The sequence below is a fragment of the Pseudophryne corroboree genome, chromosome 1, assembly GCF_028390025.1.
Source record: "Pseudophryne corroboree isolate aPseCor3 chromosome 1, aPseCor3.hap2, whole genome shotgun sequence".
Taxonomy (NCBI): Eukaryota; Metazoa; Chordata; class Amphibia; order Anura; family Myobatrachidae; genus Pseudophryne; species Pseudophryne corroboree.
The window spans coordinates 779,525,923-779,546,024 of record NC_086444.1 but is presented as its reverse complement, the minus strand read 5'-3'; the positions used below and the strand labels follow the sequence as shown (position 1 = coordinate 779,546,024).

The window sequence follows — 20,102 nt, the reverse complement described above, 5'->3', positions numbered from 1 at the left end:
GAGCACAAAGCGTCCCATTGTACCCGGGGGAGGATGGGGAAGGGGATAGAAAGGTCCTCTCTTCTGGCGGACTGGACGGCTACCTCACCTCCTCCCTGATTGTAACGGCCAGTACATCGCCTGACAAGTACTAATGAGTCAGGCCGACCCATTAGTACTTGGCTGTCTTGCATAATGCTGCGGGCACTTAACTGTAGCTTGTACTGCCCCCACTGTCTCTGTTGCAGCACGATTGGAGCTGAGCTGAGAGCTCCGATCACAGCTAGCAGCCAGAGCGGAGCCGCCGTGCACCCGTCAGCTACACCACAAACCAAACACCTGCCCGCATCATCAGTGAAAGAGGGAGGGAGCCAGGACTCCGGCGCTCCTCTCCTCGGGCAGCACTGTAGCTACAGTAAATGGCGGCGCTGGGTGGTGGGAGGTAGTGTAGCGTGGCCCGGTGGGTACCTGCGGAGATTTTTTCGCCCCACAGCGCATTGCGCTGTGTGCAAAGCCCCTCTCGCCCATAGCTAGTTATGGCTCTGCAAGTTATTGTAATCTTTGGCCAGATACAAAATATCATTAGTATGCAATGTTATGTGGACTTATTTTACCCCACAGCAACCAATTAGTAATTTGCTTTGATCTGCTTATTGGAAGTTAGACTATGTAAGACAATGTCACATTGGATGCTATAACTTAAAACATTTTCACCATTTAAGTAAATAATTCCCATTGTGGCATGGGCACCATTCACACGTTAGCAATTTATATAGAATCATCTAACGAGAAATTAAAAAATATTTATATTCCAAGAACATTCTGTAAAGTTACACGTCAATCCTTATATTTTCTAAATGACATGCCACGATGAAGACATTCCGTTATTTACTAACCATGACGTCTGTGTTTCCAATACACTCAAAAGAATAATGAACTCCCCCATTAGTCATCTCTTGTAGCACTTCGTGAACGGGCTTCTTGTGGTCCTTTGGGTTGATGCACTCAGTGGCTCCCAGCTCTATAGCTGTCACAAACTTATCACTATTTACATCAACACCGATAATCCTGGAAGCTCCGGCTACTTTACATCCAATAATCACAGAGAGACCAATGCCTCCCAATCCAAATACAGCACATGTGGAGCCAGCCTTGACCTGCAATGGTAAGATCAAGACAGTGCACTACAGTTAAGTACATGAAACAGTTTACATTTCTTAATATATTTTTCATTGTCCGATAGCTACTGCACATACAGTACACACTGTGTGAGTTACAACATTTTAAAACCATTAAAAACCAAGGAATTGGATATCAGCTAAAGTGAATAAAGATTTAGAGGCCCATTTATTAACATTATTTGTACTAAAATAATGTGAAAAACTGTGTTCTCACATCCTTTCACATTATTTTAGTATCATCTGAATGTATTAAAGGGCATTTTCCAAACCATTTAATTCACTATTTTTAATGTTATATTTGTTTCCTGTCTTTTTACTATATCATGACTATTACAGACAGAAGCATGCATCTTGTTGATGCATCTGTCAAATTCGCCTATAAAAGATGGTCTATTTATAGGCGAGTTTTTGGTAAGGTTTTAGGTGTGAGTTTAACACTTGCATCCTATTACATTCGTCGAGTTTTCTGATTTCCATAGGAAAACATCTGGATGCAAGTTTGGCGATTGCGAGTTGTGGGATTACGATCTTGCATGTTCTCGCAACCTACTACATTGTGCAAGTTCTAAAAAAGTGTTAAACTCTTACTTTTTTTAGAACTTGCAATCTGTTACATGTAGCCCTAAGAACAGGATGCCATTGTAAACTTTGAAATGGAGAATTAGACTTCTGAATGGGGATCTGATCTCAGTTTTTTCTGTGAGCATCTATAACCATCAAGGCCAGCCCATAATTAAATATACAAGAATTCCCAAGCTAGAACAATTGGCACAGGTCAAATAAATGTACAGATCTTAAATTTGGTTCTGATTGTCATCAAAGCTATATCCTTTACATAAATGTTATTTATGGGCCCAATTCACTATCATTTGCAAATGTGAGAACGCATGCACTGATTATCAGCAGACTGTGGGTGTGAGAAGAATAAAGGGGGTCATTCCGAGTTGTTCGCTCAGTATTTTTTTCTCGCAACGGAGCGATTAGTCGCTAATGCGCATGCGCAATGTCCGCAGTGCGATTGCGCCAAGTAAATTTGCTATGCAGTTAGGAATTTTACTCATGGCATTACGAGGTTTTTTCTTCGTTCTGGTGATCGGAGTGTGATTGACAGGAAGTGGGTGTTTCTGGGCGGAAACAGGCCGTTTTATGGAAGTGTGCGAAAAAACGCTACCGTTTCCGGGAAAAACACGGGAGTGGCTGGAGAAACGGAGGAGTGTCTGGGCGAACGCTGGGTGTGTTTGTGACGTCAAACCAGGAACGACAAGCACTGAACTGATCGCAGATGCCGAGTAAGTTTGAAGCTACTCAGAAACTGCTAAGAAGTGTCTAATCGCAATTCTGCTAATCTTTCGTTCGCAATTTTGATATGCTAAGATTCACTCCCAGTAAGCGGCGGCTTAGCGCGTGCAAAGCTGCTAAAAGCAGCTTGCGAGCGAACAACTCGGAATGACCCCCCAAGTGTGATCGCTCTGCAATTGCAGAGCCAGTGAAATGCGACCGCAAAGTGATTGACAGGAAGTAAAGGTGCCCATACACCTAAAGGTTTATCTTCCAATCTGGCTGGTTGGAATGAAAATCTAGTAATGAATGGAAGCAAATTACATGTATGGGAGCAAATGACAGTTGACCATTTAAAATGGTCAACTGTCATTTGCTCCCATCCATTATCAGATTTTCGTTCCAACCAGCCAGATTGGAAGATAAATCTTAAGGTATATGGACACCTTAACCGTTTGTGGGAGGCAGCATGGCATTTGTAGGGAGTGGTTGGGAAAACGCAGGAGTGTCATGGCCGTTTTCGGGGTGTACATCTGATAGCAACTGCCATTGCTGCTGCAATGAAAAACATGACGTCCGGTGCAACTGCAATTGCATTATTTTGAGTAGGCATGGATCAACCGCAACTGACGATGGTGTTTGATTTCTGGGTATGCATCGCACTTATGTAACTGCATATGCAAATTTGCGAATGCAGTGCTGGGCACTTTTTTCCTTTCTAGGTAGCTCTTCACATGTGATTTTTGGCAGCATGAGTTTTGAGACAATCGCTATTTCAGCATCAATAGCGATCCTTACTGAATTTGGCCCTATGTTATTATGGTAATGTTAAGTGGCAGTTTTCAAGATCACTGCAGATTTAAATTATTAAATCAGTTTTATAAGTGTGATTTTGATGGCATAACTAGAATGAAAATCTTTATTATCAAATATATACTAAATTAACTATTGGATTATAATGCTTAGTTTAAATAAAATAAAATTACAAAGGCATGGCAAAATTGGAGTTTCAAGAAAGTGCTTTGTCCCAGATTTATCAAGCCATGGAGAGTGATAAATTGCATGTTGATACAGTACCAACCAATCAGCTCCTAAATGCCATGTTCCAGGCTGTGTTTTAAAAATGACAGTTAGGAGCTGATTGGTTGGTAATTTATCACCATGCAATTTATCACTCTACAAGGCTTGATAAATATGGGCCTGGGATTTTAGATTGAAAGGTTTTATATGGTTAGTGGCAGAAATCAGGACCATATAAAATCTAACACATTGTGTAACATAATAATTAACATTACACTAAAATTACAAACTCTTATGATTTGTGTCAAGTTGCATCCTTAATACCAGTAACATATTGTTATCATCAAACAATTATTAGCATTATTAGTACTTACAAAGGAATCAATAGATTCAATGTATTTAGACACCCAATTTAAATATGTACATTACTGTATCTAATTTAATTTGTATGTTTTATCTAGACAATGACTAGATCCATCTGTATCCAGGCATAATTCCAGAATCACAGCATGATCCAGTACTATGCAACCACAGCAACTATCTTAACGGGTGTAGTATGAGTTGCTGGCGGCCGGGTCCCCGGCGGGCAGCATACCAGCGCCGAGATCCCGACCACCGGCTTGCTGACAGCGGGTCAAGCACAAATGAGCCCCTTGCGGGCTCGCTGCGCTTGCCACGCTGCAGGCACGGTGGCACGCTATGCGCGACACGCTATCTATTCTCCCTCCAGGGGAGGCGTAGACCCCCAAGAGGGATAAAAGGTGTTGGTATGCCGGATGTTTGGATTACGGCGCCGGTATACTGTGCGCTGGGATCCCAACAACCGGTATACTGAATACCACCCATCTTAACTACAGGCTTCAATAGTCACTAGTAATATGAAATCAACTACAACTCAGGCTGACTGGTATTGGAGTTAATTAATCAGAACTGAAGGACTCAGGTCCAATCAGGGGAAAGGCAGACCCCAAGATGATGTCTTAACCCCTTCCCTACCAGTTACAAACTATATGAACCTCCTTGAGGAAGGCCCTAGGGGCAGAAACTAGTTGGGATACACCCGCTATCATAAGTAGAGCACTGGACATTGTGCACCAGTCACCACAAAGATCCCTGTTAAGCCTCCACTGCGGTCATGTGACATGCCAACATGGAAGTCTGGAACACCAGAAATGCTGAGGACATGCACCGTGGTAGCATTTAGTTTCCCTTCCTCAACAGGACCTTTCCCATGATTCACTGGGTACACATCACAAACTATTTGGAATAGTACAAATATAATTTTCAATATACACTCAACGTTACTTGAGTGTATATGAATATTTGATCGGGCGCACAAAAGCAAATATATCTACCTGTAAACACACGGAAAAAAGGTTTTATCTTTTGTCAATACATATAATAAATAGCTTCCAATAGCAGCTCCTATGGGACAACTGGATGTCAAGATAAGATAAATATATAAATCTCTGATAAACTAGAGACAAACATAAGGAGCGCTGGTTTAAAATTCAATTCATAAATTTAATATCAATTTAAACACACATAGTATAGTAAAAACTCAATTGAGTATCTATATAAGCTGACGCTTCAATAAGCTCATAAAAGTGCACATAACTGTATTTAAAAGTTCAAAGATAGATTCCAATCATGATCTACAGCAACAGAAATCAGCTGGTAATTGTCGGTCAAAGCTTAATTAGCAATCCAGGGTTCCTTTTATCTGCCTTTCAGTTGTAATTATGTCCTCCAAGTGCGCAGATGATTAGAGAGCATAGAATGGTTTTATGATAATTCAGATTAGAGCTCTATAGCAGTTCAATTATCCGTTTAGTATAATCACACAGACAATTCAGAAGATGGAATTACCAGACCAGGCTGTCACGGAAATTTCTCCACCAAATTGCTAGTATTTTTCAAGCTGACACTGCATGGATACTTAACGGTGTTGGACCCAGCGGTCAGGATGTCCCGGGAGGGCTTGCCGGATATGGCGGTCACGGCGTTCGGTCCTCACAACTGGTAGACGCACTGAAAGGTTTGCACACGGAGGAAACGAGTGGCAGGGAACCAGGCTGACTGTAGCATACACGGTGCACAATGGAGCGTCCTCTACGCGTTTCTCCGCTCTAGTGGTAAGCGGTTTCCTCAAGAGGTTAATACAGGTGTCCATAGCAGGTATGCTTATAAAGTCCATTCAGCCAATAAGAAAGTCTCATTCGTTTGGACTACACCTGTATTTAATTGATGCACCAGCTTAATTCATTCAGAGGAAATAAACCTATCTATCTTTATAGGGAAAACTCTATCAATCGATAAAACATGCTTAAGGGAGATTACATGTATCTAAATTCTTTGTTGACAGTAGTGGATATCGCACTACACGCTGGGGCAATTAATCAACCTATTCAAACTAAAACATTTAGAAAAAGGTTGACTGTAACACTTTCTTGGGATACACAAGCTGCCACTATAAACCTTGGGTCAATAATATCCCCAAAAGCCAGTATCTGAGGATTAAAAGAAACTGTTCCAATGAGAATGATTTTATTATCCAAAGTAGGGAACTGACACAATCTCTTTTGGATCAAGGCTATCCGAAATTTCTCCTAGATTTGGCTTATGAGGAGGTATCAAAACAATGTAGGCAGGAGACTCTACTAGATAAATCTGAAAAAAAGATCAGTTATATATCAGAAAATAATGAACCACTCTTTATTTCAAGATTTAATAATTCATCAAATAAGATTAGAGATATCCTGACAAAAAACTTCTCTGTGTTAAAGATGGACAAGGTGCTATCAGGGTGTTTGAATGATAAACCTAGAATAGTTTTCAAAAGAGCTAATAACCTACAAAACCATCTTTCACCCAGTTATTTCAAACCCGTTTCTACTTACTGCACTAAGAAGCCTCATATATCTCAGGCACAGAGAGGACAATGTAAGAAATGTTTTAAACCCAGATGTATCACCTGTAGATTCATTGATTCAGAGAGCCATGACTTTTCAGCCCCGAAAGACACTGGGAATTATAAATTTAGTATTATCGGATCCATTACCTGTCAGACCACATATGTTATATATGTAATAACTTGCATATGTGGCCTGCAATATGTAGGTCGTACTACCCGGTCACTCAACACACGGTTCTTAGAACATAGAAGACTAATTAACAAGAAGTCACTCACGCACAGTGTGCCCAGACATGTGGTTCAATCACATGAGGGGGACATTAAGGTTATCTCTATTAAGGGCATTGAGCACATAGAAGAGACCCCAAGAGGTGGCGATAGGTTCAATCGCCTCTGCAAGCGAGAGGCGTATTGGATCTGTTCGCTCAATACCCTTGTTCCAATGGGTTTGAACGAAAACATTGAAATGAACAACATATGACAAATTAGTCTATGGCCCAATATTGTATGACTATGTATCTATAGAATACTATTACTTTTTTCTTGTGGGTGTCTGGTTATATATATATATATTTTATAAAAAAAAATTTTTTTATATATATAAAAAAAACTTTATTAGTCTAGGTCTGGCAATGTTGAAATATTGTCTACTTAAAAAAGCTAAAGTAAATAACTATATAAATTAAGGTTGTGATCTGATTTTGTTGTTGGTCTTGCTGTGGCTCGATCCTGTGACCTTGGGAGCTGGAGTCCTAGAACTTACCTGATGAGCTATTGAGACTTATGCTTAAACCAAAGCTCTTAGTAATATTAGGAGTGCTATAGGCATTTTCTGTTTAAATGATACTTATGTTCTCTGTGATGCCATAAATTAAATAATAATGAAATAAGGAAATGTTGTTATGTAGAATACTATAATGTATATACCTGTATGCAATTATGATGTGTCAACAAAGAATTTAGATACATGTAATCTCCCTTAAGCATGTTTTATCGATTGATAGAGTTTTCCCTATAAAGATAGATAGGTTTATTTCCTCTGAATGAATTAAGCTGGTGCATCAATTAAATACAGGTGTAGTCCAAACGAATGAGACTTTCTTATTGGCTGAATGGACTTTATAAGCATACCTGCTATGGACACCTGTATTAACCTCCTGAGGAAACCGCTTACCACTAGAGCGGAGAAACGCGTAGAGGACGCTCCATTGTGCACCGTGTATGCTACAGTCAGCCTGGTTCCCTGCCACTCGTTTCCTCCGTGTGCAAACCTTTCAGTGCGTCTACCAGTTGTGAGGACCGAACGCCGTGACCGCCATATCCGGCAAGCCCTCCCGGGACATCCTGACCGCTGGGTCCAACACCGTTAAGTATCCATGCAGTGTCAGCTTGAAAAATACTAGCAATTTGGTGGAGAAATTTCCGTGACAGCCTGGTCTGGTAATTCCATCTTCTGAATTGTCTGTGTGATTATACTAAACGGATAATTGAACTGCTATAGAGCTCTAATCTGAATTATCATAAAACCATTCTATGCTCTCTAATCATCTGCGCACTTGGAGGACATAATTACAACTGAAAGGCAGATAAAAGGAACCCTGGATTGCTAATTAAGCTTTGACCGACAATTACCAGCTGATTTCTGTTGCTGTAGATCATGATTGGAATCTATCTTTGAACTTTTAAATACAGTTATGTGCACTTTTATGAGCTTATTGAAGCGTCAGCTTATATAGATACTCAATTGAGTTTTTACTATACTATGTGTGTTTAAATTGATATTAAATTTATGAATTGAATTTTAAACCAGCGCTCCTTATGTTTGTCTCTAGTTTATCAGAGATTTATATATTTATCTTATTTGGAATAGTAACCTGTGGTGAGCGAAGCAGAGCAGAGCAAGACACCATGCCCAAATAGTGGTGAGTGTCCAATGCAGCATAACTAAAACAAAACAACTTACAAGAAATGGAAATTGGAGAAAACAAATACATATTGTAAGGGCAGATGACCATTTCCGCCCTCACTTTATGTCACGCCCTCACTTAATGTCACACCCTCACTTGATGTCACATCCAGGTCCTTTCCATGAAGAGGAAATAGACACAACCCATAAACTGCCGGTAAGAAACAGGTGGGTCTCCCTTTTGTTGTGAAGAGGGGGTGCCCGACCTCAGGTTCACTAGAGCCAAAACTGATACACTGCTCAAAAAAATAAAGGGAACACTAAAATAACACATCCTAGATATGAATGAATTAAATATTCTTATTAAATACTTTGTTCTTTACATAGTTGAATGTGCTGACAACAAAATCACACAAAAATTATCAATGGAAATCAAATTTATTAACCCATGGAGGTCTAGATTTGGAGTCACACTCAAAATTACAGTGGAAAAACACACTACAGGCTGATCCAACTTTGATGTAATGTCCGTAAAACAAGTCAAAATGAGGCTCAGTAGTGTGTGTGGCCTACACGTGCCTGTATGACCTCCCTACAATGCCTGGGCATGCTCCTGATGAGGTGGCGGATGGTCTCCTGAGGGATCTCCTCCCAGACCTGGACTAAAGCATCCGCCAACTCCTGGACAGTTTGTGGTGCAACGTGGCGTTGGTGGATGGAGCGAGACATGATGTCCCAGATGTGCTCAATTGGATTCAGGTTTGGGGAACGGGCGGGCCAGTCCATAGCATCAATGCCTTCGTCTTGCAGGAACTGCTGACACACTCCAGCCACATGAGGTCTAGCATTGTCTTGCATTAGGAGGAACCCAGGGCCAACCGCACCAGCATATGGTCTCACAAGGGGTCTGAGGATCTCATCTCGGTACCTAATGGCAGTCAGGCTACCTCTGGCAAGCACATGGAGGGCTGTGCGGCCCCCCAAAGAAATGCCACCCCACACCATTACTGACCCACTGCCAAACCGGTCATGCTGGAGAATGTTGCAGGCAGCAGAACATTCTCCTTGGCGTCTCCAGACTCTGTCACGTCTGTCACATGTGCTCAGTGAGAACCTGCTTTCATCTGTGAAGAGCCCAGGGCACCAGTGGCGAATTTGACAATCTTGGTGTTCTCTGGCAAATGCCAAACGTCCTGCACGGTGTTGGGCTGTAAGCACAACCCCCACCTATGGACATCTGGCCCTCATACGACCCTCATGGAGTCTGTTTCTGATCGTTTGAGTTGACACATGCACACTTGTGGCTTGCTGGAGGTCATTTTGCAGGGCTCTGGCAGTGCTCCTCCTGTTCCTTCTTGTACAAAGGCGGAGGTTGCGGTCCTGCTGCTGGGTTGTTGCCCTCCTATGGCCTCCTCCACGTCTCCTGATGTACTGGCCTGTCTCCTGGTAGCGCCTCCATGCTCTGGACACTATGCTGACAGACACAGCAAACCTTCTTGCCACAGCTCGCATTGATGTGCCATCCTGGCTGAGCTGCACTACCTGAGCCACTTGTGTGGGTTGTAGACTCCGTCTCATGCTACCACTAGAGTGAAAGCACCGCCAGCTTTCAAAAGTGACCAAAACATCAGCCAGAAAGCATAGGAGCTGAGAAGTGGTCTGTGGTAACCACCTGCAGAACAACTCCTTTATTGGGGGTGTCTTGCTAATTGCCTATAATTCCCACCTGTTGTCTATTCCATTTGCACAACAGCATGTGAAATTGATTGTCAATCAGTATTGCTTCCTAAGTGGACAGTTTGATTTCACAGAAGTGTGATTGACTTGGAGTTACATTGTGTTGTTTAAGTGTTCCCTTTATTTTTTTGAGCAGTGTATATCCCCTCCCCAGGCTGCAACCTACCCACTGTGAGACATAGGCCCCAGGGGATGTCCGCACAGGGATGGCTGATGCCAGCTCTGATGGTCAGACCAGAGCCCCTGCAAACACATTTGAAGCCCAGTAGATGCTGTCCTTCTGCTTGAAGAGTAAATTCCAGGCAATAACTATTTGACCACAACCAAAGGTGCACAAACTTACAATCTTTTGTAGATTAGCGTAACGCCACCATCTGCAATATAGTGACTCTCATTTTGCATACTCTCAGTATCGGACTATGGGGGTCTTTCAGATCTGTTCGCTCGCTAGTGTTTTTCGCTGCGCAGTGATCAGGTAACTATATATGCACCGCAATGCGCAGGCGTGTTGTACGGGTACAAAGCAGATCGTTGCTGTGCACTGGTTCTAACGAAGAATACATTCGCACAGCCGATCGCAAGGAGATTGACAGGAAAAGTTCATTTGTTGGTGGAAACTGACCGTTTTCAGGGAGTGGTTGGAAAAACGCAGGCGTGTCGAGGGGTTTGCAGGGCGGGTGTCTGAAGTCAATTCCGGGCTTGAATAGGCTGAAGTGATCGCAGCGGCTCAGTAAGGTCAGAGCTACTCAGAAACTGCACAAACTGTTTTTGTACAGGGTGGATGCACACGCATTCGCACACTTGCAAAGCTAAAATACACTCCCCCATAGGTGGTGTCTATCTGTTCGAAGCACTGCAAAAAATAGCTAGCAAGCGAACAGATCTGAATGGCACCCCTATATCCATCATTGTAGCATTGATACTTAGTGGTACAGCATTAGGAGCCTGTATTTTGATCTACTTGAATCATTAATTTTTTACTTATTTTGTAACATATTGTTCACTTTTCTACTATGTATATTCAGACTAATTGATTTTTACTAGTAAACAGTTTAACTATACCATAATTGCATGAGCGGTGTCAACCTTTCATGCTGCCACATCCTGACTGATTAAATCTCAATCGGATAGACTCTGATATTCTGGAAAAGAGGACACAAAAAAAAATGCCACTCTGGTTCTTATAGATTCCTTTGGGAGGCCACCTGTGACCTTAAGGAATGTGGCAGACTGCAAGAACCAGTGGGACACATCCAGATCCTGTTTGTCAGTTGAGAGCGTCAGTTGTCAAGATATAAATATGTTTTGAAATTTGCTCATCTTGCTGTTTATCACTTCCTTCCAAACATTGCCATGTTCAAATGCTGTAATTGCTGTCATAGAAATTGCAAGATTTAAAAAGCTGTGCTCTGCCAAAACGTTTAGGCCTAAGTGAGGCTCAACACTTACAGTACTTGCTACTTAAATATCATTAACAATTTCCATATCGCTACTCACACCCTTTAGATATTTAGTTGGGTTTCCTCTGAATCAGTTCAGCACTTACCTTAGCCACATTAACAGCAGATCCATATCCTGTGGAAAACCCACAGCCAATCACACAGACTTTATCCAGGGGAGCATCATCATGTATTTTCACCACACTTATTTCATCCACCACGGTGTATTCACTAAAGGTGCTGATGTTGACGAAATTATGAATCAACTGTCCCTTGCATGTAAATCTGCTTGTGTTGTCAGACATCAAACCAGTATTCTTGCCCACACTGTTAAAAAATAAAAGTGTTATTAAATTAAAGATGTGTAATTGTGTTTTGTTTCTGAGTGGATTCTGTCAATTTCTTTTTCACATTTTGAATAGAGAAGCCTAATAAACTCTTACATAGCAGCTTCCTATTTTAGTACTAGTACTCTGCATAACGGGTGTAGTATGTTATGCCAGCAGTAGTCGGGCTCCCGGCGGCCAGCATACCGGCGCCGGAATCCTGACCACCGGCATACCGATAACTGGGCGAGTGCAAATGAGCCCCTTGCGGGCCACGCTATCTATTCTCCCTCCAGGGGGATCGTGGACCCCCACTAGGGAGAAAAGCTGTCGGTATGCTGATGGTCGAGATTATGGCACCGGTATGCTGGTTGTTGGGAGCCCGGCTGCCGGCAAACTGAACACCACCTTGCATCACAAACACAGCAAAAACCAGGATACTCGTAGTGTATAAAGGTAGATGTGTCCATAAGAACCTTGTCAATTATCCTATTGCACAAAGAGAGTAGTATCACCACTGTTATTACTAGATATGTGTGCCGACCTCTGTGCTTGCTTATGGTCATTGTTGGGATTTGGTTTTGCCAAAACCGTCCTCACTGGTTCAGGTTTTGAACCTGTATTTGTTTAAAAAATTGATAAAACCAGCTAAAATCACAAAATTGTGGGTGTTCTTCTTTTATCCTACAGTATTATTTTTCTCAATAACATTCATTTCCAGTAATGTCCACTTACTTTTGAACAACTTACAGCTTACAGTATTGTTTATATCCAGTTTAAAACAAAAGGTTGCACCAAGCTAGTTGGCTGACTAAGCTAAGTGACAGCAGTGGGCGGCACAAACATGTGGCTGTTTAACTTCAAGCATGGCACATCTAGGAGTGGCATTGCAGTGGCAGCTAGGGTGGCAGTTTAATAAACTATACGACCCCATAGAAAGTAACCAAAAATGTTTTCATTAATCAAGAACTAGATCGGAAGGAAGGATCGATTTGTTAATTTAATTCTTTGATACTGAAAATTTTACTTAATTGAACATTCTACTTTCATTGCCTTTCTCTCCTCAGTTGTTTTAAAATGCTACAACTCTAGAAGGAGGTCTCACACATGTTAATTTTAATAAATCAATCAATCAATCAATCAACCAATCCATCTGGTGTTCTGTTATGACCTTTTCTCTTCTCAGTTCCTGCAAAATAGCCATTTTTTAATTAAAAAGGACATGCACAGTTTAGCCAGTTAAGCACTTCAGGAACAGGGACTGCTACTGTGGCCAAAGTGCTTGGTTTGGTTTGGGCCTTCACAAAAAAAATAAAAAATAAACAGCTAACAGTTTTGTTAATAACTGGCTTAATGTAGCTAAACAGTCATAATAAAAAGAAAACTATAGTAAGATGGAATTGTCCTATGGTCCTTCCACCCACGCTTATGTTGTATATTAAAAAGGACATGCAAAGTTTAACAAACCAAGCACTTCAGCGACAGGGACTGCCACTATTGTTTTGAAGTACAAAGTTTGTTTGGTCCCCCACAAAACAATTGTTCGTAAGGACTTCCTCCAATCACTAACGAGGATGTTGATGATGATGATGATGATGGCGATAATTAAAACAATTATTATAATTTTGTAAAATAAATTTCATGAACTTTCCACAAATACTGTAACTTGGAGGAGGGGCCCAGATTTCTACTAACTTTATACATATTTCTATATATTATATGGATAGATATGCACATAGAAACATGCACACACATTCACACACATCATTTTTGTTTTCTCTTTTTTAAGGGGGGGGCAACAAACTCGAACTTGCCTCCAGGCAACTGGAATGAACTTGCATCCCTGAGTGATTGGCTGCATGTTAGGCTCTAGGGGATGGAACAAGGATACAAGGATGCAGAATGGTGGCTGTTGGAAAATTACCTTCCAGCAACCACCCACAGGGGTGTTTCTGACTAGTCACATCAGATGCGACCATGTCAGAGAAAGCCCAGCCTGATGTTGTCACATCTGATAAAATGCCTGTCATATCTTTAACATTACTATATAGACAAAAATACTCTTTTGTATATTTTTCAGGATATTTACTCTCAGTTTTAAAAATAACTGATGCCATACCAATCAACAGTCACAATTAGGCTTTCAGAATAGAACCATATAACTTAGGCGCCTTTTTCTGGCCAAGATCCAAAATGTCCTTATTAGAAAGTGTAGAATGTTGGGAGGTATGACTGAATGTAAGGGAGGGTTGGGTATGCATGACGGCCGGTAACCATACCGACACCGATATCCCGGCATCAAGATTTCATATGGGGGGGGGGGAGGGGGCGAGTGCAACAAGCTCCTTGCTGGCTCGGTGTGCTTGCCATGCTGCGGGCTCAGTGGCAAGCTGCACTCACCACAGGCTCTATTCCCACTCTATGTGTGTTGTGGACACCCATGAGTGGGAATAGTCCCTGCTAGTTGGCATGCTGACCTTCGTGATTCTAAGGGAGCAGGATGTAGAGGAAGGTATTGTGACCGCCGGTCACATAACTACATCCCGTAAGGGATCTTTATCTTTAGCATCAATTACATTTAGTATACATGGAAAATAATACTAACTCTGATTTGTAGCACACATTACTCTCCGGTTCAACACAGCTTCTGCATTCTCCACATTGAGGAAGAGCCAGTGGGATTACTTTGTCCCCTAGCAAAATAGAAACAACATTTTATAATAGATTCAACACATTTACAACAGTCAATAGAAAATAGACTTTTTTTATAGATTCTCTAGAAATAGTTTAATATTTATGATGAATATAATTTTCACTTAATGATAATCCATAACCCTGCAGTTTTAAAATGAATGTTTGTGATACTGACACCTTTATGTCACACTGTAACTTTACTTTAACCATCTGTGCAATCTTTGTGTGGGGTGCCCCTCGTGACAGAGTCTACTGCACTAATGTGGGTCTCAGGGAAAATAACATCACTGCATTTTCATGGAGTTTTGTGCACAAAGTAAGTATATAGAAAATGTACAGGCAGGGGTTAAAGTGAGCCGGAACGGGGCGGAACTGCGTTCCGTCAGTTCCACTTGGAGACGGAATGCAGTTCTGCCTTCTCCCACTCATCTAACCCAGTGTGTGCCCGGCGCTGAAGGGAGATGCCAGGAGTCCGCTGAGATTGTGTTACCAGCGGGTGCACATTCTCTCTCCACAGCGGAAGCTGGCGGCAGGACCTCACTACTGAGCTCCGGCTTCCGGATCCCGGCTCTGTCAGTGAGCGCTATGGGAGAGACGTCATGACTTCTCTCCCATAGTGCCGAGGAGCGTATGCCAGAAATGACTGCAGCGGTCAGATGCGGGAGCAGGGCTTGGTGAGTATGGTGTGTTGTTGTTGTTTTTTTATATATGTGAGTGCTTCTATTGGGGCAAACAACAAGGGGGCAAACTACAAGGGTGCAAGCTACTGGGGGCTAACTACAAGGGGGCAAACTAAAATGGGGAAAGCCACTGGGGGCAAACTACTGGGAGCACACTACAACGGGACAAGCTACTGGGGACAAACTACAAGGGGGTAAACTACAAGGGGGCAAGCTACTGTGGGAAAGCTAATTGGGGCAACCTACAAGGGGGAAAACTACTGGTGGCAAACTACAAGGGGGCTAACTACTGGGGTCAAACTACAGGGGGGCATTACTACTTGTGGCATAACTACAGAGGTAGTACTACTTGGGGGCATTACTACTGGGGGCAAACTACAAGGGGGAAAGAACAGGGGGGATAAACTACTGGGGGGAATAAGTACAGGGGCTAAACTACTGGGGGCTAAACTACAGGAGGGCTAAACTACAAGGGGGCAAACTACAGAGGGGCATTAGTGCTGGGGGGCTAAACTACTGGGGGCATAATTGCAGGGCTAACTATAGGGGGCATTACCACTGGGGGCTAAACTACATGGGGGCAAACTACACAAGGGTTAAACTACAGGGGCATTACCACTGGGAGGCTAAACTATAGGGGAGTAAACTACTGGGGTAATAACTACAGGGGCATTACCACTGGGGGCTAAATGACTGGGGGCATTACTTCAGGTGACATTACTACTGGGGGCAATAGTACACAGGGGCATTACCATTAATGGCATTACTAATGGGGGCACTTCTAATGAGGGCATTGTAAAGGGGCCACTTCATAAGGGGCATCACTCCTGGGGCATAAGGGGCACTACTACTGGGGGCATTGCATAAGGGGCACCACTGCTATGGGCTCTATATAAGGGGCACTACCACTGTGGGCACTACCAGTACAGTGGACATTGCATAAGGAGCACTACTATTATGGAAATTGTATAAGGGGCGCTACTGCTGTGGGCAGTATGTGTATTACGGGGTGCTACTACTGTGGGCATTATGTGTATTAGGGGTGCTACTACGGTAAGCATTATTACTATTGTGTGACCATGCCCCTTTTTGAGACCACGTCCCCTTTATTACATGGGCAACAAGGGGATAGGGGGGTGAGTTCAACCACCTCTATAGGACCACTTTAAGCACTGTGTACATGGTATGTGGTATGAGACTCCTTAACTCAGGGGTAAATACTGGCTGATTTTACATATAGCCCACAAATATTGGGCAGCTTTATTTTTACAACGCAATTTAGACATGAGTTTGGACACTGCCCTAATACATCTAAGTGGTCTATTCATGAAGCAGTGAACAGTGTGGAGAAGTGAGCCAGTTGAGAAGTTGCCCATGGCAACCCATCAGCTGCTACTTATAATTTTTTAGAATGCATTTTATAAATGTTACATCAACACTGTCACAGCCTGGGAACGCCCAATACGTTATGAAGACATTTCTGAGACTGTAAAGACATTTCTGAGACGAGGTTGGAGGAGGTGACTCTGACGAGACGCTGTGCCACTGTGACCGGAACCGGAAGTGACCGTGCGGGATATCTTCAGGGACGCTGCTGCATATTGTGTTCAGAACCCTCTACTGAGCTGCACAAGGGGACAAGGAAGTCTGCTGCTGCAGTCATCAGGAGAGGACAGAAGGGGACGGAAACTGCTGCCATTACAACTGCTGCAACTGGAGGTACCGGGGACTACGGCGGCATAAAAGCGAAGGATCAAGGACTGCACAAAGATAGATAAGTATAAACCCAACTTAATTATTGTATAAGTGAGTGGTTTCTCCCAGATTGTTTTGCTTCTTCTTTAGTCCTTTTTTGCTTCCCTTCTGTTGAGAGTAACAGGGAGTTAGACTTACAAACACTATGGGTAGGCCGGGATTGGGGACCGCACTCAGTGCATGTCGTGCAAGATGTATGCACACCTGGAGCAACCGTCCCAGTGTGATTACATCTGCACAAGGTGTGAGCGTACGGTTGCCCTGGAAGCACAGGTAACGGATCGAGAGCAAACTGTTATGCGACTGAGGGAGATTCACAATCTCGACCAAGAACTAGATAGAATGGTGGAGGAGCTGCGGGAAGGGTCACTGGTAGAAGAGGAATATCAGGGAGCTAGCTGGGTCACAGTTAGAAGGAAGAAAAAGAGGGGGAGGCTCGACATCTCTGGACTATCAAACCCGAATAAATTTCGGTGCCGGAGGGGACTGTTTCCTCTAGCATCCAGAGGAGCGGCCCCTCTGGCACAGTTGGGACAAAAGAAAGTGAGTTACCTAGTCAGATTGTGGTGGTAGGGGACTCTATTATCAGGAAGGCAGATAGGGCTATCTGCTACTGGGACCGTAATCGCCGTACAGTCTGTTGTCTCCCGGGTGCTCGGGTGCATGTTGGCACCAATGACAAAGTCAGCGGAAGGTGGGATGTCCTTAAGAAAGACTATAGGGAATTAGGCAAGAAACTTAAGGCAAGGACATCTAAGGTAATATTCTCTGAAATATTACCCGTGCCACGCGCTACTCCAGGGAGGCAGAGGGAGATTAGGGAGGTAAATGTGTGGCTTAGAGACTGGTGCAGAAAAGAGGGGTTCGTGTTCCTGGAACACTGGGAGGACTTTTCAGTCAGGCGCCATCTTTTTTGTCGTGATGGATTGCACCTGAATGAGGAGGGGGCAGCGGTGCTGGGGGGAAGGATGGTTAGAAGGTTGGAGGAGATTTTAAACTAGGAGCCTGGGGGGAGGGTTTAGCTAGAAACTACGGGGCGTGCAGTGAGAATAGTGGGGATCGCGGTAATAAACAAAATGGGGGAGAAGTTGGGTGGAGGGTAAGAGCAGCCGGTAAAGGTATCAACATGGGTACCAAAAGGGGTTTTACCAACGCACTAACTAATGACGATTACAGGTCATCGTTGATACATAAGGTGAAAGATGTCCCTAACGCAAAGGGAAATTCCTATCTTAGTTGTATGTATGTGAACGCTAGAAGCCTTACTGGTAAAAAGGGCGAACTAGAAATAATTGCAGCAAGTAAACAGTATGATATTATAGGCATTACTGAAACTTGGTGGGACGAATCTCATGCCTGGACAGTCAACCTAGAAGGCTAAACGTTGTTTAGGAGAGACAGACTAAATAAAAGGGGTGGAGGGGTGTGTCTTTACTTAAAACCATTTTTAAAACCTGATATACGGGAGGATTTGCAGGAGGGGACTGTAGATACGGTCGAGACGCTGTGGGTAGAAATTGCATGTTACGAAAAGGGAATAAAAAAGTTAGTTTTGGGGGTATGCTACAGGCCGCCTGGTATTAATGTATCTGACAAGGAATTGTTACTGAAGCAGATTGAAAGATCAGCAGGAGTAGGAGACATAGTTGTGATGGGAGATTTTAACTATCCAGAGATAAACTGGAAAAACGATTCATGTGATACGGCTAGGGGTAATAGGTTTTTAAACACACTTAATGATAACTACTTATTTCAACTAATTGAGGAACCCACCAGGTACAATGCAATCTTAGACCTGGTATTGACAAACAATGGGGAATTAGTATCAGATATTAAAGTGGGGGAGCCCATAGGAAACAGCGACCACAATATGGTCACATTCAATATAAGTTTTCATAAACAGTAAAATGAATTTTTTTCAACAGTATTTACTAGAGAGGACCCAATTCAGGGACTGACACACAATCTCAATAATGAGAATATCCCACTGATAGGTACTTATTTAAGTGAGGAGGTAGTCTGTGACCGATTAAAACATTTAAAGATTAATAAATCACCAGGGCCCGATGGAATTCACTAGTGATGTGCACCGGAAATTTTTCGGGTTTTGTGTTTTTTGGTTTTGGATTCGGTTCCGCGGCCGTGTTTTGGATTCGGACGCGTTTTGGCAAAACCTCCCTGAAAATTTTTTGTCGGATTCGGGTGTGTTTTGGATTCGGGTGTTTTTTTTACAAAAAAACCTCAAAAACAGCTTAAATCATAGAATTTGGGGGTCATTTTGATACCATAGTATTATTAACCTCAATAACCATAATTTACACTCATTTTCAGTCTATTCTGAACACCTCACACCTCACAATATTATTTTTAGTTCTAAAATTTGCACCGAGGTCGCTTGATGACTAAGGTAAGCGACACAAGTGGCCGACACAAACACCTGGCCCATCTAGGAGTGGCACTGCAGTGTCAGACAGGATGGCACTTCAAAAAAATAGTCCCCAAACAGCACATGATGCAAAGAAAATAAGAGGCGCAATGAGGTAGCTGTGTGACTAAGCTAAGCGACCCAAGTGGCCGACACAAACACCTGGCCCATCTAGGAGTGGCACTGCAGTGTCAGACAGGATGGCAGATTTAAAAAATAGTCCCCAAACAGCACATGATGCAAAGAAAAAAAGAGGTGCACCAAGGTCGCTGGATGGCTAAGCTAAGCGACACAAGTGGCCGACACAAACACCTGGCCCATCTGGGAGTGGCACTGCAGTGTCAGGCAGGATGGCCCTTCAAAAAAATAGTCCCCAAACAGCACATGATGCAAAGAAAAAAAGAGGCGCAATGAGGTAGCTGTGTGACTAAGCTAAGCGACCCAAGTGGCCGACACAAACACCTGGCCCATCTAGGAGTGGCACTGCAGTGTCAGGCAGGATGGCACTTCAAAAAAATAGTCCCCAAACAGCACATGATGCAAAGAAAAAAGAGGCGCAATTATGTAGCTGTGTGACTAAGCTAAGCGACCCAAGTGGCCGACACAAACACCTGGCCCATCTAGGAGTGGCACTGCAGTTTTCTAGCGAGAGGATGAGTGCATCCATCCTTATGTGAATCTGAACCACTAGCCATGAACATAGGCCAGGGCCTCAGCCGTTCCTTGCAACTCCGTGTCGTAAATGGCATATTGGCAAGTTTACACTTC

At 43.0% G+C, this 20,102-nt stretch overlaps 1 protein-coding gene across 1 annotated transcript in view; it reads right to left on the bottom strand.

Annotated features, from left to right (window-relative positions):
* LOC134910178 (alcohol dehydrogenase 1-like) overlaps positions 1 to 20,102 on the bottom strand; it is a 243,834-nt gene that overhangs the window by 89,430 nt on the left and 134,302 nt on the right. Inside the window, exons 4-6 of the mRNA XM_063917912.1 lie at positions 14,386 to 14,473; positions 11,562 to 11,781; positions 876 to 1,136 (exon numbers count right to left, since the gene is read on the bottom strand). Of these exons, the coding sequence (XP_063773982.1) occupies positions 876 to 1,136; positions 11,562 to 11,781; positions 14,386 to 14,473 (569 nt within the window). The remainder of the gene's footprint in view (positions 1 to 875; positions 1,137 to 11,561; positions 11,782 to 14,385; positions 14,474 to 20,102) is intronic.